Source organism: Lepidochelys olivacea (genome assembly GCF_965140295.1).
Source record: "Lepidochelys olivacea isolate rLepOli2 genome assembly, chromosome: 10".
In the NCBI taxonomy this organism is placed as follows: Eukaryota; Metazoa; Chordata; order Testudines; family Cheloniidae; genus Lepidochelys; species Lepidochelys olivacea.
Genome location: NC_140420.1, coordinates 81,934,999 through 81,958,414, shown reverse-complemented (window position 1 = coordinate 81,958,414; position 23,416 = coordinate 81,934,999). Strand labels below are relative to the sequence as shown.

The following is a 23,416-nucleotide window of genomic DNA, read 5'->3' as shown; positions in this document are numbered from 1 at the left end:
TTTCTCAGAACCATCAAGACAATCAGTTAAGACTAAATAGATGCTTGTGAAATAGATGAGATGCAACAGCAGCGATGAGCAAGGCACAGCCGAGCGCTGCTGCAGATACCTTCATCCCGGTACGTCTTCGATTTGTTTTTTTGCTTGGCGGGGCACTACCTTGGCCACACATGCTGGGTGGATGCAGAAACTTTTACTCCCCAATATATCTGGGCGCCTCCTCATGGAAATGGTAACGGGTCTACGACTACGGCAAACCATATGTAGCAGGAAAGAAAGGGCACCCCACTATGTACGACTAATGTCAGGGCACAGATCTGGCAAGGGCTTAGAGCCAGCTATTCTCACTGAGTTTCCTGTTCCACTGAGAGCTCAAGGTGCTCAGCACCTTGCAAGATTAGAGGGCTGGAGCTAAAATCTTGTCATGAGGAATTGAGCTGGAAGATGGGAGTCGATGGTCTATCTGTGTGTGTCCAAAACCAAAACGTGTATGGGGAACATATCAAAAAGCCCATTCTGCTGGCTGGGCACCCTGTTAGCAGGGAGAGTCTCATCTGTTGACTTCAGAACACACCAACCATTTCCTACAGAGAACAACATTTTAAACTAAATTTAAAAAGACAGCGTGTTCTATTTTCTCTGTGACATGAAGAGGAAGGCTCTTTAAAAATTCAGTTAAAGTCACCAGAAATCAGATTCCAGCTCTGTCTCTGGAGTGGGTGGACTTCACACCAGCCATTAGCTGTGAGAAATGCCATCAGAGACTTCCTCTGTGTCATAAGAACAAGCAGTTGCTTGGAGAGCTCAGTGGATTAACAGAGCTGTGAGAAGGCAGAGAATTTCAGTGGGAAACTGTCTGTTTCCGTTTGGGTGATTTTCTGACCCTGACATTTCACTGGTCCATGAAGTTTCAGCGCAATGGTTTTCTCTTCTCCTGATACACATGAAAACACAGAAACCCTCCCACCTCTCACTGGGAACTTGGTGGACATGAAACGTTGCCCATTGTAAGCCAAGAGTCAGGGTGGGGATGTGTTCAGTAGCTGGCGTGCTGCGAGAGCTGCCTGCCATGCTGTTCGTAGTCATCTCGTTGTTACCTTGGGCTCCCCCCCGTCTGCTGCATGCACCGGTTGTGTTTCGTGTGACACTCACATTGTCGACTCTTTGGGAAAGGGACTGTCTTCTGTGTGTGTGCACAGTGCCCGTGGCCTCTGATCCCAAACTGGGCTGCTCAGTTTGGCTGTCACACAAGACAATCATTCTGCTGCTGCTATTCCTTCGCCAAGTTTCCTCCCTCCCACTTGAGACAGCCCTGGCTCTCGCACACGCGGTCTGTAAGCTTACTAGAGCCACACTGCTCTACCCGCACAGCTCCCCGCACCAACAAGCGAGAGCCGCCATAAATTAGCTCCAGCACTTTGCCAGCTTTGCATTATACAAGAGAGAGACATGGAATGGGCGTGATGGAACTGAGGTCAGGAGGCAGGACAGAGAGCTAAGCCTCACTCAGCAGCAAACGCCAGCAGCAGTGAGACAGAACAGAGAGGCTGAGCTGAGAAAGTGCCTATGTGGAGTGCACAGTATCTGCCTGCCTCCAAACGCAAGAATGGGAGGTGTTCAATGAAATTAAAAAGATGGGAAATTCAAAACCAATACAAGGAAGTGTGGTGATTAATCTGTGGAACTCACTGCCACAGGAAGTTGTTAAGACCAAGAATTTAGCAAGATTCAAAAAGGGATTGGGTATTTATATGGAGACCAAGAAAATCCAGAGTTCTAATAGTTAATGGCAAAAGATTTTGGAAGGGATATTAAACCTCCTGCTTCAGGGCTTAAGCCAACTTCTAAATAATCGAAACCAGGAAGAGACATACACAGGGGTTAGATTATCCCACCTCTGGTACGGCAGGGTCCTTACAACTCCTCCAACACACCTGACAGGATAAGGGACTAGATGGATCTGGGAGCTGATGCAGCTTAGCAATTCCCATGTTCAGAACAGCAGCAGACAGCAAACCAACCTCACCTGTAGGAGCCCAGCATGCCCACAGCTCTTCTGATTCATGTAGGATGTACAGGCAGCCGCAGGCGTGACAGCAGCTCCCAGTGCAGTGATCCTACGCTCAGCCAGGAGCAGCCGCAGCTGAGTTAGATGGACCTTTGTGCCCATCCCCAAGCTAGAATCCTCTCTCACTCCTGCCCAGGTGTAGCCAAGGCATCTGTGTGCTTCCAGCTAGCGCGGCACTGGACAGGGGCTTAGAGGCCAGATGGTGGGGCAGGAGGTTTAGGTGCTCCAATGACCTCCAGCATTCGTGCTGGCCGCAGTTCTCCCCTAGTAAGCCAACCTCACTCAGCAAAGGCGCCTTAGGGCAGCAAATCCACACCTGTGTCTTAAAATGATCCTAGGACCCATAAGTGCTACCTCTTATGCAGCACTTTTCATTGCTAGAGTTCAGAGTGCTTTACCAAAGGATTGCAGCACCATTACCCCCATTCTACAGAGGGGGAAACTGAGGCGTGGGGTGACTTGTGCAAGGCCACCCAGCAGGCCAGTGGCAGAGCCCAGAATAGAAGTCAGCTCTCCTGAGTCCCATCACCACTAGGCCACACATGGGGGGACCACAAAGGTGTCCAGTTTAGATCAGCAAACCGATGACTGGACACACAACCATATTGTCTGCCCCTCTGCTGGGCCCCGAGACCTCCGCCAACAATCCCATCTCTTACCTACTGTCCTCTTCGGAGAAAATCCCAGTGAGCTGCTACCCCTCCAACAATTGCTGGAGGCAGGGCCTCTGCTCCACCCTCTCTCAGCTCTAACTCCTTGCTACTCTCACCAGCTCGCTGGGGAAACACATGCCTCGAAGCTCTTTGGAGGGGGTGCTAAGGAAACCTCCCTTCTGAGGCCCCTCGAAACAGCAGAGCTCAAAGTTCTGTTCGTGGCTGGCTCGGGCAAAGCCCAGAAAGCACAGCCACTTCTCTGGGAAAGTCAGATCAGCTTCCCCTGACTCCTGAGCACACGGGGCAGGCTAAGCCAACCAGCCACCCACCTCAACGATCACGTGACCAACTGTACGAAATTCAGAGCTGCAAAGTCACAGACCCAGGGTGCTGGGATGAAAAGGTCCCTCTGGCTTTGAGTGAGAGGCGATCTCTCACAGGAGAGAGGCGCTGAAGGTCCCTTATTCGTTCAGTGGGCCAATCATTAAAGCCCAGGAACAACCTGTGCTCACAGGCATACAAAGCCTCCCCACTACAACACTGAAATGCACCAGCACTTGGCCTCAGATACAGACATCCTGATATTAGGGGCTTTGTCTTCTCTAGACTCTATTCCAGCCTACCTTCTGTCCTGATTTTTCACACTTGCTATCTGGTCACCCTAGCTGGGCAATATGTTTCAAACACATTTGCGGGGGGAGGGGGGACGGACGGACAGACATGGCCTGCTTTAGATCAATGAAGATTTTTGCAAATGTTCCATTTCTTTATTGTCAAAACCAAGAATTTTTTCGGGGGCGGGGGAGGGAGGGAGGGAGAGGGAGATGCTTTGTTCCCCCCCTTTTGGCCACTTTCTTTACAGTGGAAAATAAAGAGAAAGCAGGGAAGAGCAAAATCAAAGCAAAAAGGGAAAGATACACCCCAAACTTCCAAAAGGGAATATTTTCCAAAAAAATGTTCAAGGAAACTTTTAAATAAACCAACCCCCTTCCTTCCAGAGCCCAAACTGAAGAATGAAAATGATTTCACCGCAAATCATTGCCATTCGCAACCAGCTGCAGCCTCGGAATTCTCACAGACAGCCGGAAAAGGGGGCACAAAGGCTTTTGCACGTTGACAAAACTTACATTCCTGCCAAAACTAAAGCACTATTAAATCTTCTTCTTCTTCGAAGCCTCCAGCTCCAAACCAGGGAAATGCTGAATGCCCCAAGTTTTGCTGTGTGAATTTTGCACAACTCTTTCCACCAGAGCGTAGGGGATAGTGCTTGTGGCGATGGGAGGAAGAATCTATGTAACCAAGTCTGAAAGCCTGACTATTTCACTCTCATTTTAAATCTCTGCAGGGGTGTTTTAACTTTTCCTTGCTGAGATGCCTAGCAGAGGCAAGTAGGACCAGGCAGTGCTGAGAGGTATGATAAACACCCAGGAGATGAAAGCATCTGGAAAGGGGGGAGAGAACATACGTGTCCTGTATTCATGGTGCTGCGGCTAATGAGACAGCAGAGTTAAGATTCAAACTCCTGCAGCTGACATCAAAGGGTCAGTGATGTATTTAAAAAGGAGAATGAGGCCTGAAAGCTCGCCCGCTGCTCTAGCCACAAAACAGAGGCTTCTGTGAGTAAACAAAGCATTCAGCAAATGTAAATAGCACTGGCAAAACGAGGAGCTAATGGACCCAGAGTCAGATTTGCAAGAGGAGGTCACTGTAGACAATCTATGATTAGGCTGGGCTAGAACTGATGTGGCCTTACACCCGAGATCTGGATCTCCTTGTGGTCAGGGCTGTGCAATAGAGGCAGCTCCTGCCCCAGTCTGCCATCTAAATAGACAAGAAAGGGGGCCGAGGCAGAAGCTCAAAGAGGTGAAGTGACCTGCCCCAAGGCTGCAGCAGAGCAAGGACTGGAGTCCAGGTCTGTGGAATCCCGTGCCAGCCCCTCTTCCACCAAGCCATGTACAGCGAAGTCGCTACTCGGTAAGGTACGTTTTTAGAGTAACCTGTATAGCTCCCCACTGGTTTCATCCCTGCTATACTCCACGGGAGATTTCACTCAGCTCTTCCCCTGCCCGGTGTGTGCAGAGTGACAACCCAGTGCCGAGCCCCGTTTCATTGCTCCGGCTTCCTCCGCTGATGAGCTGTTTTCCACATTGTTTTCTGGCAATCGAAAAAGAGGCTCCTGTATCATGGCACCTGCTCTGGGTGAGATTTATCGTTCCCTCCCCCAGGACGGGCATCCGAAACCAGCCAGCTCTTGAGCTCCGGTGACACTGTCCATTAGTCACGGCGCTAATCCAGTGGCCAGGAAGCGTACATGGGGTCTGAGTTCACTATTTCCAGGCTGTGAAGGCTGGGCTCCGGGCTGCACGCATTTACGAGTGTCTGACTTGTAGTTACCCGTTACGCAGGAGGGACTATGCACCCCGTAAGTGACCCGTGAGTTACTATGCAGCTGCATAAGACCTGCCTAGAGGGATGAAACCAATAGAGTTCTCTAGTGGCGACACTGAAAGCATAATGCACCCAATAGAGACTTTCTGGATAATATTTTAACCATCCTGTAGCATTTAATAGGGAATTATGGCCCTGATCCTGCAAACACACCTGTGAGTGACTTTAAGGCACATGAGCAGGGTTACTTGCCTGTATAAGCATTGGCAAGGCTGGGGGGCAAAGGGACTGATTTTCAATGGTATTTAGGTGCTTGAAGAAGCAGGTAGGTGCCTAGCGGGATTCTCAATGCCTAGCGCTTCTGAAATCTCCACCTATTTGCTTTTTGAGGCACCTTCACCCCATTAACACTCTGGCCCTAAATGCCTACTAGAGAACATAAGTACGGCCATACTGCGTCAGACCAATGGGCCATCTAGCCCAGTGTCCTGTCTTCCGACAGTGGCCGACATGGGCGGTGCGTGAACTGCCCATTCAGGGAACCTAGACCCTGGTCCTGCCCCTTCTGCCCAAAGCCCCATCTCTCTCCTCCCCCCTCTGCCGAAGCCCCGAGCCCCCCACTGTGGCCTTTGGGTCACCTGAGGGCCCCCAGTCTCGGAGCGCTAGTCAGATGGCGCAGCCCCTGGGCCCCCAGTCCCGGAGCGCCAGCAAGGTGGTGCAGCCCCAGAGCCCCCAAAGCGCCGGCCAGGTGGTGTGGCCCCCAGCCCCGGAGCGGCAGGCAGCATGACCACCGGCCCTAGCCACCCAAGTCCCAGCTACAGGCCAGTATGCCCTAGCCCCACCCCAGCCTGGGGGAAGAGCGGGAAGCAGGAGGGGGACCTCGGGGCAGAGCATGGGCAGGACCACGTTTGGCTGTTTGGGGAGGCTCAGTCTCCCCTGGCCTGTGATACCTGCCACCCATGGTGGCCAGTGCCAGATACTTCAGAGGGAAAGAACAGAACCGGGCAATTATCAAGTGATCCATCTCCCATCGTCCAGTCCCAACCTCTGGCAGTTAGACGCTTAGGGACACCCAGAGCATGGGGCTGCATCCCTGACCATCTTGGACGAGAATTCAATAGGTGGCTTCAAGAATTCTCTAGGAATGGTATCCTTCTCGATACAGAACTTTCCATGAGGGCTCCATTGTGCACACCTGGGCTCTTAGGTTCCTACCAGCTGACATAATGTGCTGGTCTTTACTGAACCAAGGAAAGATCCCATTTCCCAATGTATCCTCTTCAGCCAGCACCTTCATATTTCTTGGGGTCAGCCTGCATGCCCTTTATAAAGCATAGAGTGTTTCTTGTTTCACTAGTTTATAAACAAGTAGACAAAAAAGCCCATTTCCCAGGACTCCAGCGGTGCTCCTGAGAATGAGGCCTGAGGTAGATGCTAACACACCCTGTTTTACAAGGTTTTCATTGCCTCTTCCAGCATTCGAGTGCAAGCACTTGAAGTGCAAAATACAGCAGACTCAAACGAAGGCTTTTTCTCTGGTCCCTTATTCATGCTATGTAGCCGCTGGTTGAGATAGTGTATTATATTTGTGTACCCTTTAGGCAGTCAGATCAATTATAATCAATTATGCATTACCCCTTAGCTCACTGCAGAACCGCAGCCTCCAGCTGCTTCCAGCTGTGTCTGTTGGAGCAACAATTCTAGTCCCTTGGAACAGCCTTTCAAGACGCCCCTCCCCATCTTTAGGAGGAAGTAATAGTCTGGCGCTGGCTGATTGATGGCTCTGAGTTAGGTCCTCCCGAGGTCTCATTAAAACAGGCCCCATTTAAAAACGGGAGGTGAGAATGGCCTATGTCCCCTCCTCTTTCCCATTCTTCGTGCCTGGAACTGGCTGCCTTCCTGCCCCCGGCTGTGCCTGAGATTGTAACTAATCAGCTGCTGTCACAACTGACAGCAGCGTGGAAATCTTTGGCCACTTACAGGAACATGCTCTGGGTGGCCCATGAGCCCTCTTCCCTGTCCACATCCCCGACAGCCACCGGATCAGACCTGACCCCAGCTAGAAAAAAGCCATGGTCACCTCCACCAAGTATGTCTGTCTCCCACCTGCCTTGGTTCTGTTCTTCCTGCCTGTCTCTAAGTTCCAGCTTCCTCCCAAATATCCCCCCAGCCGGCGGCCTTTCGCTGGGTGGACGACCTGCCAACTGGGTCCTTATTCTTAAATCCACCCCTGCAATCTGACTCCTTGGACCACACCCCAGAGTGATGGGAGTTCTACTGAGTGGGGAGTGCAGGCTCCAGACTATAGACAATTAGGGTTGCTCAGGACACCTCCACTAGGGAGCAAGAACGCCATCTGCAGCATTTGAGGACTCTGTGGTTTTTCTGCACCCATTCCTGGGGGGAGTGGGACTTTGCACTGGCTCTATTAGGACTGGAGAGCGGCACCTTTCATCAGCCATCTCCTGCCCGGATGCTGCTGTGCCAGCCAGGGCTCCATCATCACGTCTCTGCTTCAGCTTTGTCTCTCTGGGTGGAGATCAAAGACTCCACAGGCTGCCTGCAGCCACTGCTCAAGTGTTCGGAAGTGTTTCCTCTCTGCATATTTAGTCAAATCCTACAGGTCTGCATATTTAGGGCTGCATATTTAGTCAAATCCTACAGGTCATGAAGCATGGTTCACAAAGGTTGCCATCTACAGAGCTCGGGACATTACTGCAATTCTGATTTTTATCCCCCTTGAGTAACTGACTGTGACATTTTTGCATTTTACTCCAGAGTGCTGCTTTGAATAATAACTTGGGGAGAAAGGCTTAATTTTCTGTTTCATAGTCACTTACCCCTTTAATTCTGCTCACTCCAGTCTCCGCTCCTCTGCTTCTTCTAGCTACAAAAAGCAAATGTGCTTTTTTTGTTCTTTGTAGATGAAAGGAAGGGAATTCGTCCAATTTCATACGTATAGGATCAGGAAGAAATTACCTTGCAAATTGTGCTCTCGGGGCAGAGTTGAAGTCCCTGGTGAGATGCGTGGGAAGCATATGCACTAGCTGAATGCGTCACACGATACCTGCCATTCACACAGAGCCTTATTCCCAATCCCCTTAAATGATCGGCTTTCTCTACATCTGCCCACACCAAGCCCACGTGAAGTAAGAAGGCTGGCTCACACACATCCTCCTATTTTTGAAATGTATTTTAGAACAATACTATGGGCCATGTGAATTCTGATCCACAGGCCAATAAAACAGACCGGGGAAATGTGGGACTGAAGATACGGGGCCCGATTCCCAGGTGGTGTAAATCAGCAAGGGAGTTGTGCCAAGTTGCACCAGCTGAAGATCTCTCTCAGCTTCCAAACTGAGGTGAGAACAATGTTAAAAGGGTCAGAGCTAAAGGCCTGGGAGGGCAGGAAGTCACATGTTGTGTTTCATGGATGATGCACAATAAGTATTGGCCACTTAGCTTGATGTGATTTTGATCCACCCAAATTCCACTTCATTGACAAAATAGCTGAGTTCAGACCCCAAATCTGAAGAAACATGTATTTTGTCCTGTTTCCATGGAAAGCCAATCTTTTAGAAGGGGAAAAAAACCCCTAATTTTTGCTCCATTTGGCTCAAAACTAGGCCCATTCCCTTTTTTTGTTCTAAATATTTAGAAACCATTACAACATTTTCTGCAAAAAATGGGCACAGTTTTCTGTTTATAATTAAGGCCCCAGTCCTGCAGTTGGATCCAGGTGACCAGCCCCTTGCAGCTGCTCTGATGCTCATAATGATGGAGACATTGACCACGCTTTCATTCAGACCTGGAGATGGCACAATGCATGTGCACAAGATAATAATTGCAATCAACACAAGGGGTTGTGCATTTCTGAGGGTGCTCAGCACCCTCCGTTCCCACTGGCGTTCATTGGGATTTAAGGGGGCTCAGCAACACTTCCCAGATGTGCTCAGCTCTTAGCAGTCACAGGCCCTGCTCCTGTAAGTGAACACAGCAGCCTGGTTCCCTCTCCCATGTAAAGTCCCAATGAGGGCAGTATGACTCAGTGCAGGGATAAAGGTCTGTGCTGGCCCTCTGCAGGATTGGGGCCATTGGAGCACCGGTGCGCGCTCTCCCTTATAAGAGCCCAGGACCGATATTAACCAACCAGTCCTCATACAACCCCAGAATGGAGACACAAGCCCATTCTGTAGTTGGGGTAATGGAGAGGTTCAATACTGCTTGGGATCAGAGCCCCTGAGTTGATGGGTCTTCAGCAGAATCTGCACAGATCTCAGCAGATTGGGGACCAGAGCCCCTGCTTGTTCCTTGGAGAGGCCCAAATTTCCTTGGAGAGGAATTCTCAATGGGGCTCTCACGGGAGTTCCCATGCGGCAGGGAGAGCTCCCCTCCTTTGGAAAGTAACTCTCCCTGATCCCAGCCAGAACCTTCCAGGCCAGGGGCTTGGCTCACACAGCTCCAGGCAGGTGGCTACATGGAGCTGTCAAGCTGACTCAGCGTACAACACATGGCGTGAGCAGTCCTTCACTGGGAATTAGTCTAGCCCATTCTCCAGCTAACGGGCTGTGACGGCTGCCTTTCCGCTCAAGGAGAGAGCTCCAGCTTTCTCTTGAACCTTCCCGTTACAGTTTACGTTTTGTTCTCCCCATGGATGGTTTTGCCATCAAATAAATGTCTCAACTGAATTCATCTTATTTTTTAAAATGAAAGCGTCAGCATATTGGCCAGGCCGATCATAAAACAACAGATAAATCTGCCAGGAAATGCAGTTTAATATGAGTATTTGTTTAGAATAGCAATTGTTCCCTCGTGGGCCGTCGATTATAAAGAGAACATCTACCGGACAGTAGCAGTCCCATATCTTCCTTTAGCTAAAGGTTTGGCCTACTTGGGTTTCTATGCGAAACATTTCTGGCAGATGCATTTAGAAGAAAATGAGATTGGCTAGCATTACTAAAAACAAACCAACCCCATGGAATATGGGGCTGTTTTATGCACTCTAAGAGGAGCTATACAATGTTTATTAATTATTAATTATTATTATTATAGGAGACAGAAAAGCAAAGGTCTGTTCCCATAGACACAGAGAAGGATAAGACAAGAATGGGGAACAGGGAACCGTGGGCACCAAGAAGACCAGTCATGATCTGTTGCTGTCTGACCCGAGGTGCAGAATCTCTGATCGCAGCAATCCCACATCTCCCTTCCACTTGTCACGACCGGGCGATCAGGTCAGAGACCAGGGACAGCACTGAAGGTCCGAGCTGGAGTCAGGAACCAGGAGTCTGTGCCAAGGGGCAGAGCCGGGGTCGGGAACCAAGCACCGAAACCAGGGGCAAAGCCGGAGTCATAGTCCCAGTACAAAGCCTAGGGTTGGGATCAGAGTTGCAGTTTAAGGGCGAAGGCTGAGGGTCAGAGTCAAGCCTGGGGGGTCTGAAAGTGAGTTAAGAGAAGCAGCTAAAGTTGGCAGGGAAGTCTGCCTCATTGCAGACACCTCCTGGAACGCCTCCTGGAATAAAAGGGGGCCGTGAGAGACGCTGTCAGTCCGGCCAGCTGAGGTGATTCTTCCCATACTGGTCTCAGTGATCATGCTTACGGCCCTATCAAGGCTGCCGGGGAGTGGTGTGGAGGTGTTGACCGACTCGCAGACCCGCTCTAGTCCCCGCAGAACTTCACATTGCTGGAGCTCGGCCTGGGGTGATGCAGGTCTATTTCTTGTCCCTGGGGGCGCTGGAAGGCGAGGTGCTTTCATCCAGATGGCATTTACAACCCTGTGAAAAACTGGCTCTGAAAGATCCCACCCTGGGCTCCACAGCTACCCTCTGGCTGGGGGCATGGGGTGTCGATGCTGCAGCCACCTCTGCTGCACTGGCTTATGTGCAGAGAGCTGAAGGGCATGCTTCCCACATGGCCAGGCCCAGCCGGACGGGCGGGCGTTTTGTTGTGTTAACCCACTATCTGCAGTCAGTCCACACAGGGCAGGGAGCGTGGGCACTGCTCGCCAGAAACACATCAGAGTCACCCCTGTCAACAGGCAAGAGGAGTTAAACTGGAAGCCCCCTGGCCTCTGCCCAGGGAAACACCTGCCAGCAAGGGGAGCAAATTCTCGAGCTGAGGACTATTCACTGAGAACACCTTTCTGCCTGGCACTAGTAACAGCAGCACCTAAAGGCATCAGCTCAGATCAGGGCCACAATGTGCTAGGTGCTGTATAAATACATGGTAAGGGAGGCCTTGCTCCAAAGAGCTTCTGGTCTAAATAGACTAGGCAAAGAGTGGGAGGGGAAACTGAGGCACAACATGGGGAAGCGACTGCCCAAGGTCCCACAGCAGAGCAGTAAATAGGACCTAGATCTCTTGAGTCCCATCCTGTGCCCCACCCATGATGCCTCCAGAGAACTAAACCTAGGGACAGGTGAAGTGACAGCATACCTGACAAGGAGCATATGGGATGACACTCCCGTCCCACGCAGTATTGTGCACCTCCCTCAGCCATTCCCAGGACTGCTCAGCACCTCGCAGGACGGGGCCCTTTGTATCTCTTATACAAAGACGTTGACAAAACAAACGTTGCCACAAGTACTCCTTTTCTTTTTGCGAATACAGACTAACACGGCTGTTACTCTGAAAGTTGACAAAACAGTGCATTCACAAAAGGGCTGGGTGCTCCTCCCCCTGCCCACACCCCAGTCCTCCAGGCCAGCATGAGGCCTTTTCACTGACCCACCAGGTTCCTCTGCACAGCATGGAAGAAGAGAGCTGAGAGTTTAAACCCACAAAAATGACAAGCCCAGCTGAAGGGGAAAATGCTGTGATTCTTCTTTGGAATCCTGCTTATTTAAACCACACAGGAAAGGGCTGGGCCTGCCCTCTTTCCACAGACAAATCTCCCATGGGATTGGACACTATTGTTATTTAAAATGCTCACAAGGATCCAGGGGCTTTTACCAGCACATTGCTACAGGAGATAATTTCCCCTTTTCTTTTTACAGAGCTGTACCAGTGCTTTGGTTGGCAGGTCTGCAGCACCCTCTTGTGGCTGAAGAATTCACCACTGGCAAAGTTGCTTTTTTTGCGTTTCTGGGTGACGCCAGGGTGAGAACACCACACCCTCGCCTTGCTCTGTGTCACGAGCTGAGACAATCCATGTTCAGCTCGAAAATTATTGCAGGGGCATGTGTAGCTGCATAGGGCGAATGCTGTGCTCCCGTCGCACCTCAACAGACCCGGCAATTTAATCCCATTCCTATAGAAATACGAATGCTGGTCAAGGCAACAGAATCAAGAGGTTAAGAATAAATTAGAACTGAATCCTTAGAGCCAGACTTCGGCCTGGACGCAGAAAGGTACTTAATCATATGCTTCACTTTAAGCGTGTGAGTAATCACATTGACATCACTGGGACTACATATGTGCTTACAATTTGGCACATGCTCACATACTTTGCTGGATCATATATATATAAGATTTGGTCCTTTCCTCTATAATGGGCTAGACCAAGCCTATCAGAAACACCCAGGAAGTTATAATTTGACTCTGATTCTGGGTCTAAATGCCATGAATTAGGCTCATCTTTTAATATGTGATTTCATTCACAGAAGACCCATTACAACACTATTTTTACAGCGATGGCAGGGAGCCGTGACCAACATGTAAGAACACCAAGTACAATACTGTCTCCAGTGCTCTCTATCAGAAATCCGAGGACAGAGTCTGAATCTGAGCTGAGGCTGAGACCCCCAAAGTCAAGTGTTCCAAACGTTCAAGGGGGCCTACATCCAAAATGCAAGAGAGGGTTGAAAATGTTCCATCAAAATAATGTTTTTGTCCAAAAATGGCTGTTTGATGAACCAGACCATTTTGTGGGAAAATGTCCATTTTGCTAGAAAATTTGTAGGTTTTCATTGACACACCCAAACTCTAAAGAATGAAAACATTTTGGTTTGTGGTAACCGAAAGCTGGAATTTCTCAGATTCTGGGTTGTCAGTTTTTCACCAAAAGCCAAAAAAAGTAAAAGAAAATTTTCAACAGAAATGGGGAAAAAAACGGTTTGGTCTAAATTTTTCTTAGGGAAAAACAATAATAATTTCCCAACCAGCTCCTCCAAACACAGAGATGGGCTCTGGCTGCCATGTTCACAGCTGAATCTTGGGCTGGACTTTCCTAAAGTTCCCAGGATTTCAAGGTCCTGTGCTCAGCTCTGGGCTGCAGTCAGAGCTTCACCCTTGGTAAAAGACCTCTGAGGACGTTATGGGACGAGACTGGAGATTGGCAGCGGGGCACAAGATGAGCGTTCAGAGTGGAAACCCGAAGTGGCAGCTTTCTGACACTTTCACAACCATGTGGGGAAATCCACTTTTTGATGTTGCTTAAGCGCCAAGCTTTTCAGCCACCAAACCGTTTGCAACCCCACACGCAAAGTGAAACTGACTAACAATGATCCAGCACTTTGTGCTCAAAGAGTTTTGAGCATTTAATATTATGCTGAAAATGTTACAAGCCCCACCCAGAATCCTGAACGAAAGAGACTCATTCAGCTTTTGCAAGGTTTGTTCGCCAATGGCTCCCTCAGTCTCCTTACGGTTCTGTGTCTCCCTTTTCTCTTGCATTTCTCCTGGCTTTGGCTGCACCCCTGTGTTTCCTGGGAAAGACCGAAATCTCCCCAAATTCGAGCTGTCTCCCCGAGACATAGCCAAGATAGAACCAAGAGTAAAGCAGTGACATGGTCCTGTTGGAAAAGGCTAACAAGCTGAGTGATGACAAAACTGCAACCAACTGCCCTAAGAGCAAACAAGCTGCTTGTCAGTTCACGCCTGTCTGGGCTCTAAAAACAGGCATTTCCAGGCTTTGTGCTGTGATATTCTAAACTAGCCGAGTGGAAGAAACTCTAATTCATGCTTTGATGTCAGTTTGGACACAGACAAACAAGCTTATTTACTCCATCAGGCACTTAACCCATTCCTAAACTGCCGACAGTGAGCCTGCAGTGAGACAGTGAGCTGCATCTCTGTGCTCCCCGCTCAGGCTGAATCGTGCGTTCCTCGGAGCAAGTTTGTTCTTCATACTTGTGTGTCTGCTAAGGCCACTTTGTGCACACTGGCCTCAGCACGGCCTGAAATGCTCGGCAGAAATTGCTCCTGCCCAGGGGAACGCTCTGCTGTACTAAATCTGGCAGGGGTGGCTCTGTTGCAGGGTGTGTGTGGCGGGCTGCGGACAGTCAAGGGGTGGGACGGAACTCTGCTACGACTGATCCTCCGCTAGCATAAGGTAGCTTTGCACAGGGGCAGCTCTGTCTTATGCCCGGACCAGTCGACTGTAAACCAGGCTTCCTGTGGCCATCCCTCTCCACTACAGAGAATCTGGCCAGTGGGTTTATTTTCTTGTAATGTTTCTTATCAGCCAACTGATAGTATTTAGAGATAGGCCCGAGTCCTGGACCCCAAGCTCCCCTGACCTTTGGATGGGCTCAGAAGCCAAACCCTGGTAAAGATCTGAATTTTGTTCCCAGGCTGAATCAAAACCCTGGCACTGAAAATCCTCAAACTGGGGCACTTGGACTCTGGATGTGTATTTTATGGCTTGCCCCATCTCTGCTGTAAGCCGACAATCTCTTGCACCATCCTCTGAAGCATCTGGCACTGGCCACTGCCTGAGGTGGGATACCAGACTGGATGGAGAACTGAGCTGATCCACTCTGGCAACTCCTATGTCCCTAGTCTTTTATGAAGGTCTGTCCATAGCTACCAAGGGGCAGTAAACTCCTAGAACTGGTGCTGCCCCACCCTCCCCTTAAAGTTTCCACATTTCCTCCCCAAAATGGGAGCTTTATTCTTCATGACGGGGGCATCCTACCCCAGTTGCACACCATGCACAAAAAAGAAGCCAAAGTGGTTATTTGTGCTCCTACTGGGACTCAGCTGGAGGTGCTAGACACCAGGTTCAGCTGAACACAAGCATGCTTTATTTATGGGGCATGTTTAGACCATGCTTTGGGCAAACAGTACATTCCCACACATACAATCAGAGAGGAAGGTAAAGAAAGCTCTCTTGTAAGTATGATGCATGCGCCAGCAATTACAGAAGGAAACATGTAAGCTACGCTTTAAATCACCTGCAGGAAGTGGATTCTAAACACAGCCCTCCGGGCAGCGGAGAAAGGCAGCGATGGACAGAAAGAGATCATTAAAAATTTTCTTTGAAAAATCTGAAGTTGAAGTGTTCGCAGTGAGCCTTGACTACCTTGGCAAGAGCCGGAGACCCGCAGAAGAAGACTTGGACTTTCCCTTTATTTTCCTCTGCCATCCTGTGGAACACCTGACATGAAACGAAAGCAGGGAGGAGGAGAAAAGAACAAGGTCTGTTTTAACATCGCGTGTGACCACCATTAACACGCCCTTGGTTCACTACCTCTCTTTCACCACAAAGCTAAGCAGGTGGCATACCAAAGCACCGCCTAGGGAGGTTCTTTTCATGGGTGGCCGTTAACAATTACGAGGGAGGGTGGCTTGTTTCCTGGGCATGGGTAAGGGGACGATGTAACAAAGTCTTAAACAGTAGACATGAAACTTGAAGCAGCAATCAAAGAACTCCCACAGAGTTCCCACTTGAAGAGCCACCAGAAACCCTCACTCCTCAGGCATCGCTTTGAGCTCCGTACTCAAGCCAAGCTCCCGTTGACTCTAACAGGAACCTGCCTGGTTGAGGAGGCAGAGACTGGGCCTGGAGCGCCAGACTGAGCTCACTGACACCGTTGTAAATACACACACCCCACTGACTACTCTGGAGTTACTCCAGCATTACCTGGCTCAGGTGCCTCCCCAACAGTGAAGCAGGCATACGCAGTTTGTTAATTGGGTTTCAAGGATCGTTACCTTGCTCCAGTCAGGACGGCCTGGTTGGGTTCTGGTCCTCAGTCCTGTGATAGAGTCTTTCTTTTCCTTCTTCGCCAGCAGATCTAAAGCCATCTGCAGACCAATAGCCTTCATATCGTTCTTACTGAGCGCTGAAGTCATGTACAGGTGCATCTCTAGAAAACGGCCTGTGCATTTAAGGGAAAAGCAAAGTGACAGCTGAGCATCTGGAGTTCAGTTTGTTAGTGCAGAATTACTGACCAAGGCTGGCTCAAAACACATTGCCACCAAAACCTCAGCTAGCAGAACACCTGTCCCTGGGAAAATAGGCAGAACATCATGTCACTTCAGCCAGACAGACTCTCTTTAGGTCTGTACCCTGGCCTGATGTTCTAGGCCACTTCCCCTAGGTAGGACAGTCTCCCACCAATCCATAGACCCCGACTGTATCTGCCTTGTTTCGCTCGTGGAGAGAAGATGCTGCCTCTGGAAGTGGGGACTGTATGTGGTCGGGACATGTTATCAGAAGAACGGCAGCAGCTAGTACCATGAAGTAGCAAAGCAGGGTTATCTGGTGCCAGTGCCAGGCTTCCCACCCAGCCATTCGCACAGAGTTCTCCTGCCAGGAGCATGGCAGTCCAAGCAGGGGAAGGAGTGTAGTGGCGGCAGACAGACCAAGGGTACCTGGGCCACACTTAAGTCAGGTCCAGGAGTGCCCCCCTTGAAAGGACCTGCCAAGAGCCTGTGGAGTGTAGCCTCAGTGAGCTTTGATGGAGCCAGGATTGGGACACAATGGTTGCAGCTCACAAATCCCTTCCCGGCTGCCTCTTTTCCTGTATTTGCAGATAGGCCTATCACATGACAATAGGGACAATGCAACATCTACTGTGTTACTAAAGACACTTGTACTCTGCTGGGGGGCATGTGTCACGGAGGCTGAGGTCAATAGTATTCCTACATGCCCACTGGAATGGGGGACGGAGGGATTCACTAGCAGAGCCGCCTGGCTTCCACTTACCTTCCGGTTCCTCATCAGCCTGGTCCATTTCCAGCTTTGTGAGCAGGCTGACAAACCACTCAAAGGACTTCTGGTCTCGGTTGATCCAGATGAAGTCAACCTGAAAACACGATCTTTGCTTTGGTGCTAGTGAGCCACACATTTACATACCAAACTACAAATCAGTTGACTTGTTGGTGTTTGTGCCTTTTAAAGCCCCCAGCGCGGCTCTTTGCAGACTGGCAAAGCGACAAGGCCCCAGTCCTCAGCGGCTCTTGGTCACATTAGACAAGGGACAGACAGCTGTGGGACGGAGCCAGGTTCTAATTCTGTCTCTGTCTGGGCCTTTATACCATGTTCATCACCACTGGAACTGGTGAAGGAGCAGGATGGTTAGCAGGCAGCTCTGGAGTCCCACAGACTGGGCCAGTTCAGCCTGAGCAAATCAATGTAGCTTCACTTACTCTAACGGGGCTATGCCAACTTATGCCAGCTGAGGTCGGACCCATTGCCTGGGAGAGTGGTGTATTCAAACGTGTATTAAAATTGTAAACTATCACTTTTAATTTTCAGGGGTTTCCCTGGTACTGCTTGCAGGCACGAGGGCTCTAGAGGGAAACATGCAATCTGGGAGCAGTCAGTCAGTCTGCAAACAACCAGCCTAGAGCAAGGTGGGGGAAATTGTCCTCTCTGCCTTAGGGAGCAGCTTGCTTTGTCTCTCTCTGCTCTGGATTCTAAGAAATAAAGTTGTGTTACATTGAAATCTTCCAGAAAGAATATTTTATGTTTCTATCTAATGCCTCTGTCTGTATGCCGTGAACATAGCTCTAGGGCAGTGGTGTTTGTGCATTTATTATTTAGTAAGGATGTCTCTGAGTGGAGGACAAGGGTCTGGAGACCTCTTAGCAGAGGTGCATTGAAGGACCCAAACCCTATAAATGATTGGATGGTTTATACCTCTTACATTATTGTTACAGTTACAACATAGGCGCCAATGGTTTCATTATGAGTCTGCTGGCATCCCTATCATAATCAATTGCAGTGCATCCAAAGGTACATTAGCCTCTCTTGACTTAAACGGGGCATTATAAGTCTCAGCCTGAGGCCAGGTCTACACTACCACTAACCCTGGTGTAAACTTCCATCACTCAGGGGTGTGAATAAGCCACCACGCCCAAGCAACATAAGTTGCACTGACCTAAGTGCCAATATGGACAGTGCTATGACATAACTACCATCTCTCGTGGAGGTGGATTTATTATGCTGACGGGAGAGCTCTCGCCCATTGGCCTAGAGCGTCTTCACCAGACCTGCTACAGCTGCACTGATGCAGCACTTCTACTGTAGACAAGCCCTGAGATACAGTTTCTGCAGCAAAAAGCAGCTATTATTGCATTTTAAAAGTTGGAGCAGTGGTTAGAAGTCGGTAAGCCAGCAGACCCTCGGACAACACAACGCTGGGCCCCGGTCCGGGAAGTTGCTCTGCCCAGGAGCAAACTGCACAGAGCAGCTCACAAGATTTCCGGCAAATATTTACTACCAGCAGTCAGGTCGTCGCTGGGAAGCTTTGAGTTATCCCTATAAGTAGGAGCTCACCTTCCTAAGCTTCATTTCATCATCCTTGAGGCTCTCAGACCATGAATAGCCACTGTGGGGATCATTTTGTTTTCTCAAGCGATACCTAGAAGAATGCAACAGAACCCACATGTGGTAACAAGCACGGTCATGCCAGCTCTTTAGCACCTCCCCGCCCCTTGCTCTCAGTAGTGAAAACTCTCATGAGAAAGTCATTAGAGCTGAGCCATGTTTTTCCAAAATTCAACATTTTCAACAAGTTTTTTCTAGTGTTCACCTTTTTTGACCAGCTCTAGAAAATACCCTTATCTGGCTTCTTTGCAAACTTTCTGTTCGGGTGTCAGTCTTCAGTGTAGTGTCTGTCCATTTGGAAGGATGAGTTTGGTTTTAGGAACATCTTTTCACCCACCTGTAAGGACCAAGTCCTCAATGTCAGGGAGAAAGGATGATCTAGTGGAGAGACTACTGGACTGGCTCAGCCACAAACTTTGTGTCTGACCTCAGGTGAGTCACTTGATCTATGCTGGGCCTCAGTTCCCATCTGTAAAATGGAGATAATAGCAGTTCCCTACCTCAGCAGGGCCCTTGTGAGGTTAAAATCCATTCAATGATAATAAACCGCTCAGCTAACAATACCTACCTCTTACGTAGCACTGTTCGCCCACAGATCTCAAAGCGCTTTCCAAAGGCCATCAGATCATTATCCTCATTTTACAGATGGGTAAACTGAAGCACAGAGGCGACTTGTAAAAGGTCACCCAGCAGTCCAGTGGGAGAACCAGGAATAGTCTCCAGCTAATATGGTGATGAGGTCTAGATCAGATAGAAAAGAACTGACCCTGAACGTAACACATAACATGAATCTTGAAACCACGGTGTGGCTTTTATTTGGCAATGGAAGAAGAATTCCGCCTCCACAGGTTAGTATTTATTCTACTTATAAAGCCTTTAAAAGGTACAATGCCAACCTGTACATGATGCTTTGCAAGATAGAGGCAAAGGGAGTAATGCCGATCCCAGCGCCTACCAGCACAGCATGTTCCGAGGTGAAAATTCTTCGCGTAGGTGTCCCATAAGGACCGTCAATATAGCACTGAGAGAGAAGAAAGGCTGCAGTTTGGAGCCACACAAGACACATTTGCTTCAGTTTCACAGAGATACTTCTCATTTTATCATCTAAAATAACCCCACACTGGCAGCGGGACGGATAACAGCCTAGGGTCTCACCCGGCATTCTTTGCACAGCCAAAACACCTCCTTAGCTCAACAGGGGATTCAGGGTTGAAGACCAGCTCCTTCAGGGAGCTTCTTCACCTTGAATGGAAATAGATGACTCTATGACCCACAAGGCAAGTGCTTTGAACCCAACATGGCCTCAAAAAACTGGTCTTTTCTTTGGGGCCCTAGCTGAGAGCAGAGATTGATTTGAAAGTCTGGTGTTGATGTGGGTGCTATGCCCTTCTACGGCCTTTGTGCTCCTTACTGTAAGACAGGCAAGTCAGGGAGCTCAGTTCTCAGCCCATGTCCATCATTGGAACTCCGTGGGCTCCTGTGGAGCGTTGCTGATTTACATCTGCTAGGGATCTGAACCAGGATTTTTCCTTGAAAAATGTTTCAGTCATTTTAATTATTTCTCTTATTTCCAGCAAGGCGGTTTTGGCAGCGTCCTGTCTGGCTGCATAACATGAGTGAACAGAGCTGTAACTGTGAGATTTAATGTCACTTCAGCTCAGCAGCGCTGACAGAAAAGATGGACACAAGAAACTTTCTGGTGGGTTCTCCACCCGCCCAAAAATCCAGGGAGAAAACAATCCACTCAAACATTGCAAAGCAATTGTCAGGTTGGCTTTTCAGCCAGAAACAGCTGCACTTTCTTTGTTTTGTGTAGACGCAGGGCCAGGAGAGTGCTCCAGCACCAGTCCAGTCACACCCCACAATCTCATTGACTTTAGGGGGAATGGTGGGGCCCATAGTCAGGTGAACAAGGAGGGGAACCTGAGGGAATGAGATTTACTTTAGCCCCGGAGTGGCACTGCTGGCACATGTAAGGACTACTTACAACAGAAAGGAGTTACAGGCCAGAGTCCTACTGCCCTGTCTGGCTGGTGGGTCTTGCCCATGTGCTCAGGGTCTAACTGATCACCATACTTGGGGTAGGGAAGGAATTTTCTCCCAGGTCAGATTGGCAGAGCCCTGGGGGGTTTAACTTTCCTCTGCAGCATGAGGCACGGGTCCCTTGCAGGTTTAAACTAGTGTAAATGGTGGATTCTCTGTAACTTGAAGTCTTTAAACCATGATTTGAGGACTTCAGTAACTCAGCCAGAGGTTAGGGGTCTATAACAGTGCCCCAAGGGTCAGTCCTAGGACCAGTTCTGTTCAATATCTTCATTAATGATCTGGAGGATGGTGTGGATTGCACCCTCAGCAAGTTTGCAGATGACACTAAGCTGGGAGGAGTGGTAGATACACTGGAGGGTAGGGATAGGATACAGAGCGACCTAGACAAATTAGAAGATTGGGCCAAAAGAAATCTGATGAGGTTCAACAAGGACAAGTGCAGAGTCCTGCACTTAAGACGTAAGAATCCCATGCACCGCTACAGACTAGGGACTGAATGGCTCGGCAGCAGTTCTGCAGAAAAGGACCTAGGGGTTACAGTGGACGAGAAGCTGGATATGAGTCAGCAGTGTGCTCTTGTTGCCAAGAAGGCTAATGGCATTTTGGGCTGTATAAGTAGGGGCACTGCCAGCAGATCGAGGGATGTGATCATTCCCTTTTATTCGACATTGGTGAGGCCTAATCTGGAGTACTGTGTCCAGTTTGGGGCCCCACTCTACAAGAAGGATGTGGAAAAACTGGAAAGAGTCCAGTGGAGGGCAACAAAAATTATTAGGAGGCTGGAGCACATGACTTATGAGGAGAGGCTGAGGGAACTGGGATTGTTTAGTCTGCAGAAGAGAAGAATGAGGGGAGATTTGATAGCTGCCTTCAACTACCTGAAAGAGGGTTCCAAAGAGGATGGATCTAGACTGTTCTCAGTGGTAGCAGATGACAGAACAAGGAGTAATGGTCTCAAGTTGCAGTGGGGGAGGCTTAGGTTGGATGTTAGGAAAAGCTTTCTCACAAGGAGGGTGGTGAAGCACTGGAATAGGTTACCTAGGGAGGTGCTGGAATCTCCTTCCTTTGAGGTTTTTAAGGTCAGGCTTGACAAAGCCCTGGCTGGGATGATTTAGTCGGGGATTGGTCCTGCTTTGAGCAGGGGGTTGGACTAGATGACCTCCTGAGGTCCCTTCCAACCCTGATATTCTATGATTCTATGAACAGGAGTGGGTGGATGAGGATCTGTGGCCTGCAATGTGCAGGAGACCAGACTAGATGATCATGATAATCCCTTCTGACCTTCAAGTCTATGAGTCAATGATCCTGCAATTGGCTTGGGGTCTGTTTGCCCAGAACCAGCTGCAGGCGAGGCGCTTTAACCAGCCACGCAAAGGAGAATCTTACCTTGATATTACAAACTCTGTGATTCTCACTCAGCTTGGTAGAAACCTGTTACATAAAGAAAACCATGTTGCCAAGAGTTGCCAAGAGCAAATGACATTGTTCTCAGAATTTATTCCATCTTGAGTATTAAAGTCACCCTTACTCTGACGCGCCAATAGATCTCCTGGTAATACTGATCTACTTCCTCCCAGATTGGCAGAGACATTCATTTTGGTTATATCATTCCTGACCTAATCACTGCACCAGGAATAAGTCAAATACAGTATTATTTTAGCGCTGCAAGAGTCACTTTCAAGGTAGGTGGCCATGTACCCATTCTTCAGAGAGGAGTAACATAAAGTAAAGGTTTTCTATTTACATTCCATTTTAATAAAAGTTCTCATTATCCAAAATGGGAAGGCCCATTAGTTTAGGGGGAAGATTTTCAAAGGCATTAAATCTCACCCAAGATGTCTGTGTAAATTATCCAGATTGTAATTGAATCAAAAAGGTTGATTCAAAAATGCAATTATTTAAATTCCCACAAATCATGCGTTAGTCGGGCCTAGAAGGGAGAATAAAAGAGGTACAAGAATTTTGATCAGATTGACAATGGTAGGAGGATCTCTGCTAACTGAGAGAAAAGAGAATAGTTCAACAGCAACAGGGAAAGAAACTCATTAAAAACGGTGCATATAAATTTTTTATCTGTAATGACTACTCCTTCAGCTGTGACAGAATCAATATCCTGAGAGCTTTTCATATCAGATGATAAAAGCCAGTAAACGTGGTTCTCCAACTTTCTAACATTAGTATGATTTATATCTAATTTTCCATTTTTTTCCCCTTAAAAAGAGAGGGTGTGAATCTTTGCTGATTTTAAAACGGCTTCATTTCTATTCCTTGTCTGTCTAAACTGGTCCACTAGTGACTACTGTCTTATTACACATTTCAGCTTTGTAGAGGAATCTTTTCTAAATTTCACAATAAGAAATTCATTATTAAGCCACAAGCGTATCGTTTTCCTGACATGCCACTTTCCAAATGATGCAGATCAGTAGCAAACACAGATAAAAAGCACAAACATCATCCAGTGTCTGCCTGTGTATTTTCTCTACAAAGGACAAAAGGTGAATGTCAATGAGAATTTTATGTGTCCACCTATCAGGGATTATCATGATTTGGGCCTTAATCCGGATCACACTTATGTAGTAAAGTTACCAGTACTTACCAGTAAACACATAAATAGTCACATTGAAGTCAATGGGAATAGTCAGATGCTTAAAATTAAACACGTTTGGGGTTGCAGGATTGGAGCCTTACCTACCACTCAGTGCAACTTGGACTACATCACACGCATGACAGTGCATGGTAGATGTAGTCTGACTATGGAACCCA

At 48.7% G+C, this 23,416-nt stretch overlaps 1 protein-coding gene across 1 annotated transcript in view; it reads right to left on the bottom strand.

Moving 5' to 3' along the window:
* Positions 1-14,582: 14,582 nt before the first annotated feature.
* The window catches only part of LOC311527596 (NADPH oxidase 5-like), a 106,188-nt gene continuing 97,354 nt past the window's right edge, over positions 14,583-23,416 (bottom strand). The window contains exons 16-21 of the mRNA XM_084641752.1: positions 22,040-22,084; positions 19,504-19,628; positions 18,557-18,641; positions 16,982-17,081; positions 15,985-16,151; positions 14,583-15,427 (exon numbers count right to left, since the gene is read on the bottom strand). Of these exons, the coding sequence (XP_084497878.1) occupies positions 15,296-15,427; positions 15,985-16,151; positions 16,982-17,081; positions 18,557-18,641; positions 19,504-19,628; positions 22,040-22,084 (654 nt within the window). The 3' untranslated portion in view covers positions 14,583-15,295. The remainder of the gene's footprint in view (positions 15,428-15,984; positions 16,152-16,981; positions 17,082-18,556; positions 18,642-19,503; positions 19,629-22,039; positions 22,085-23,416) is intronic.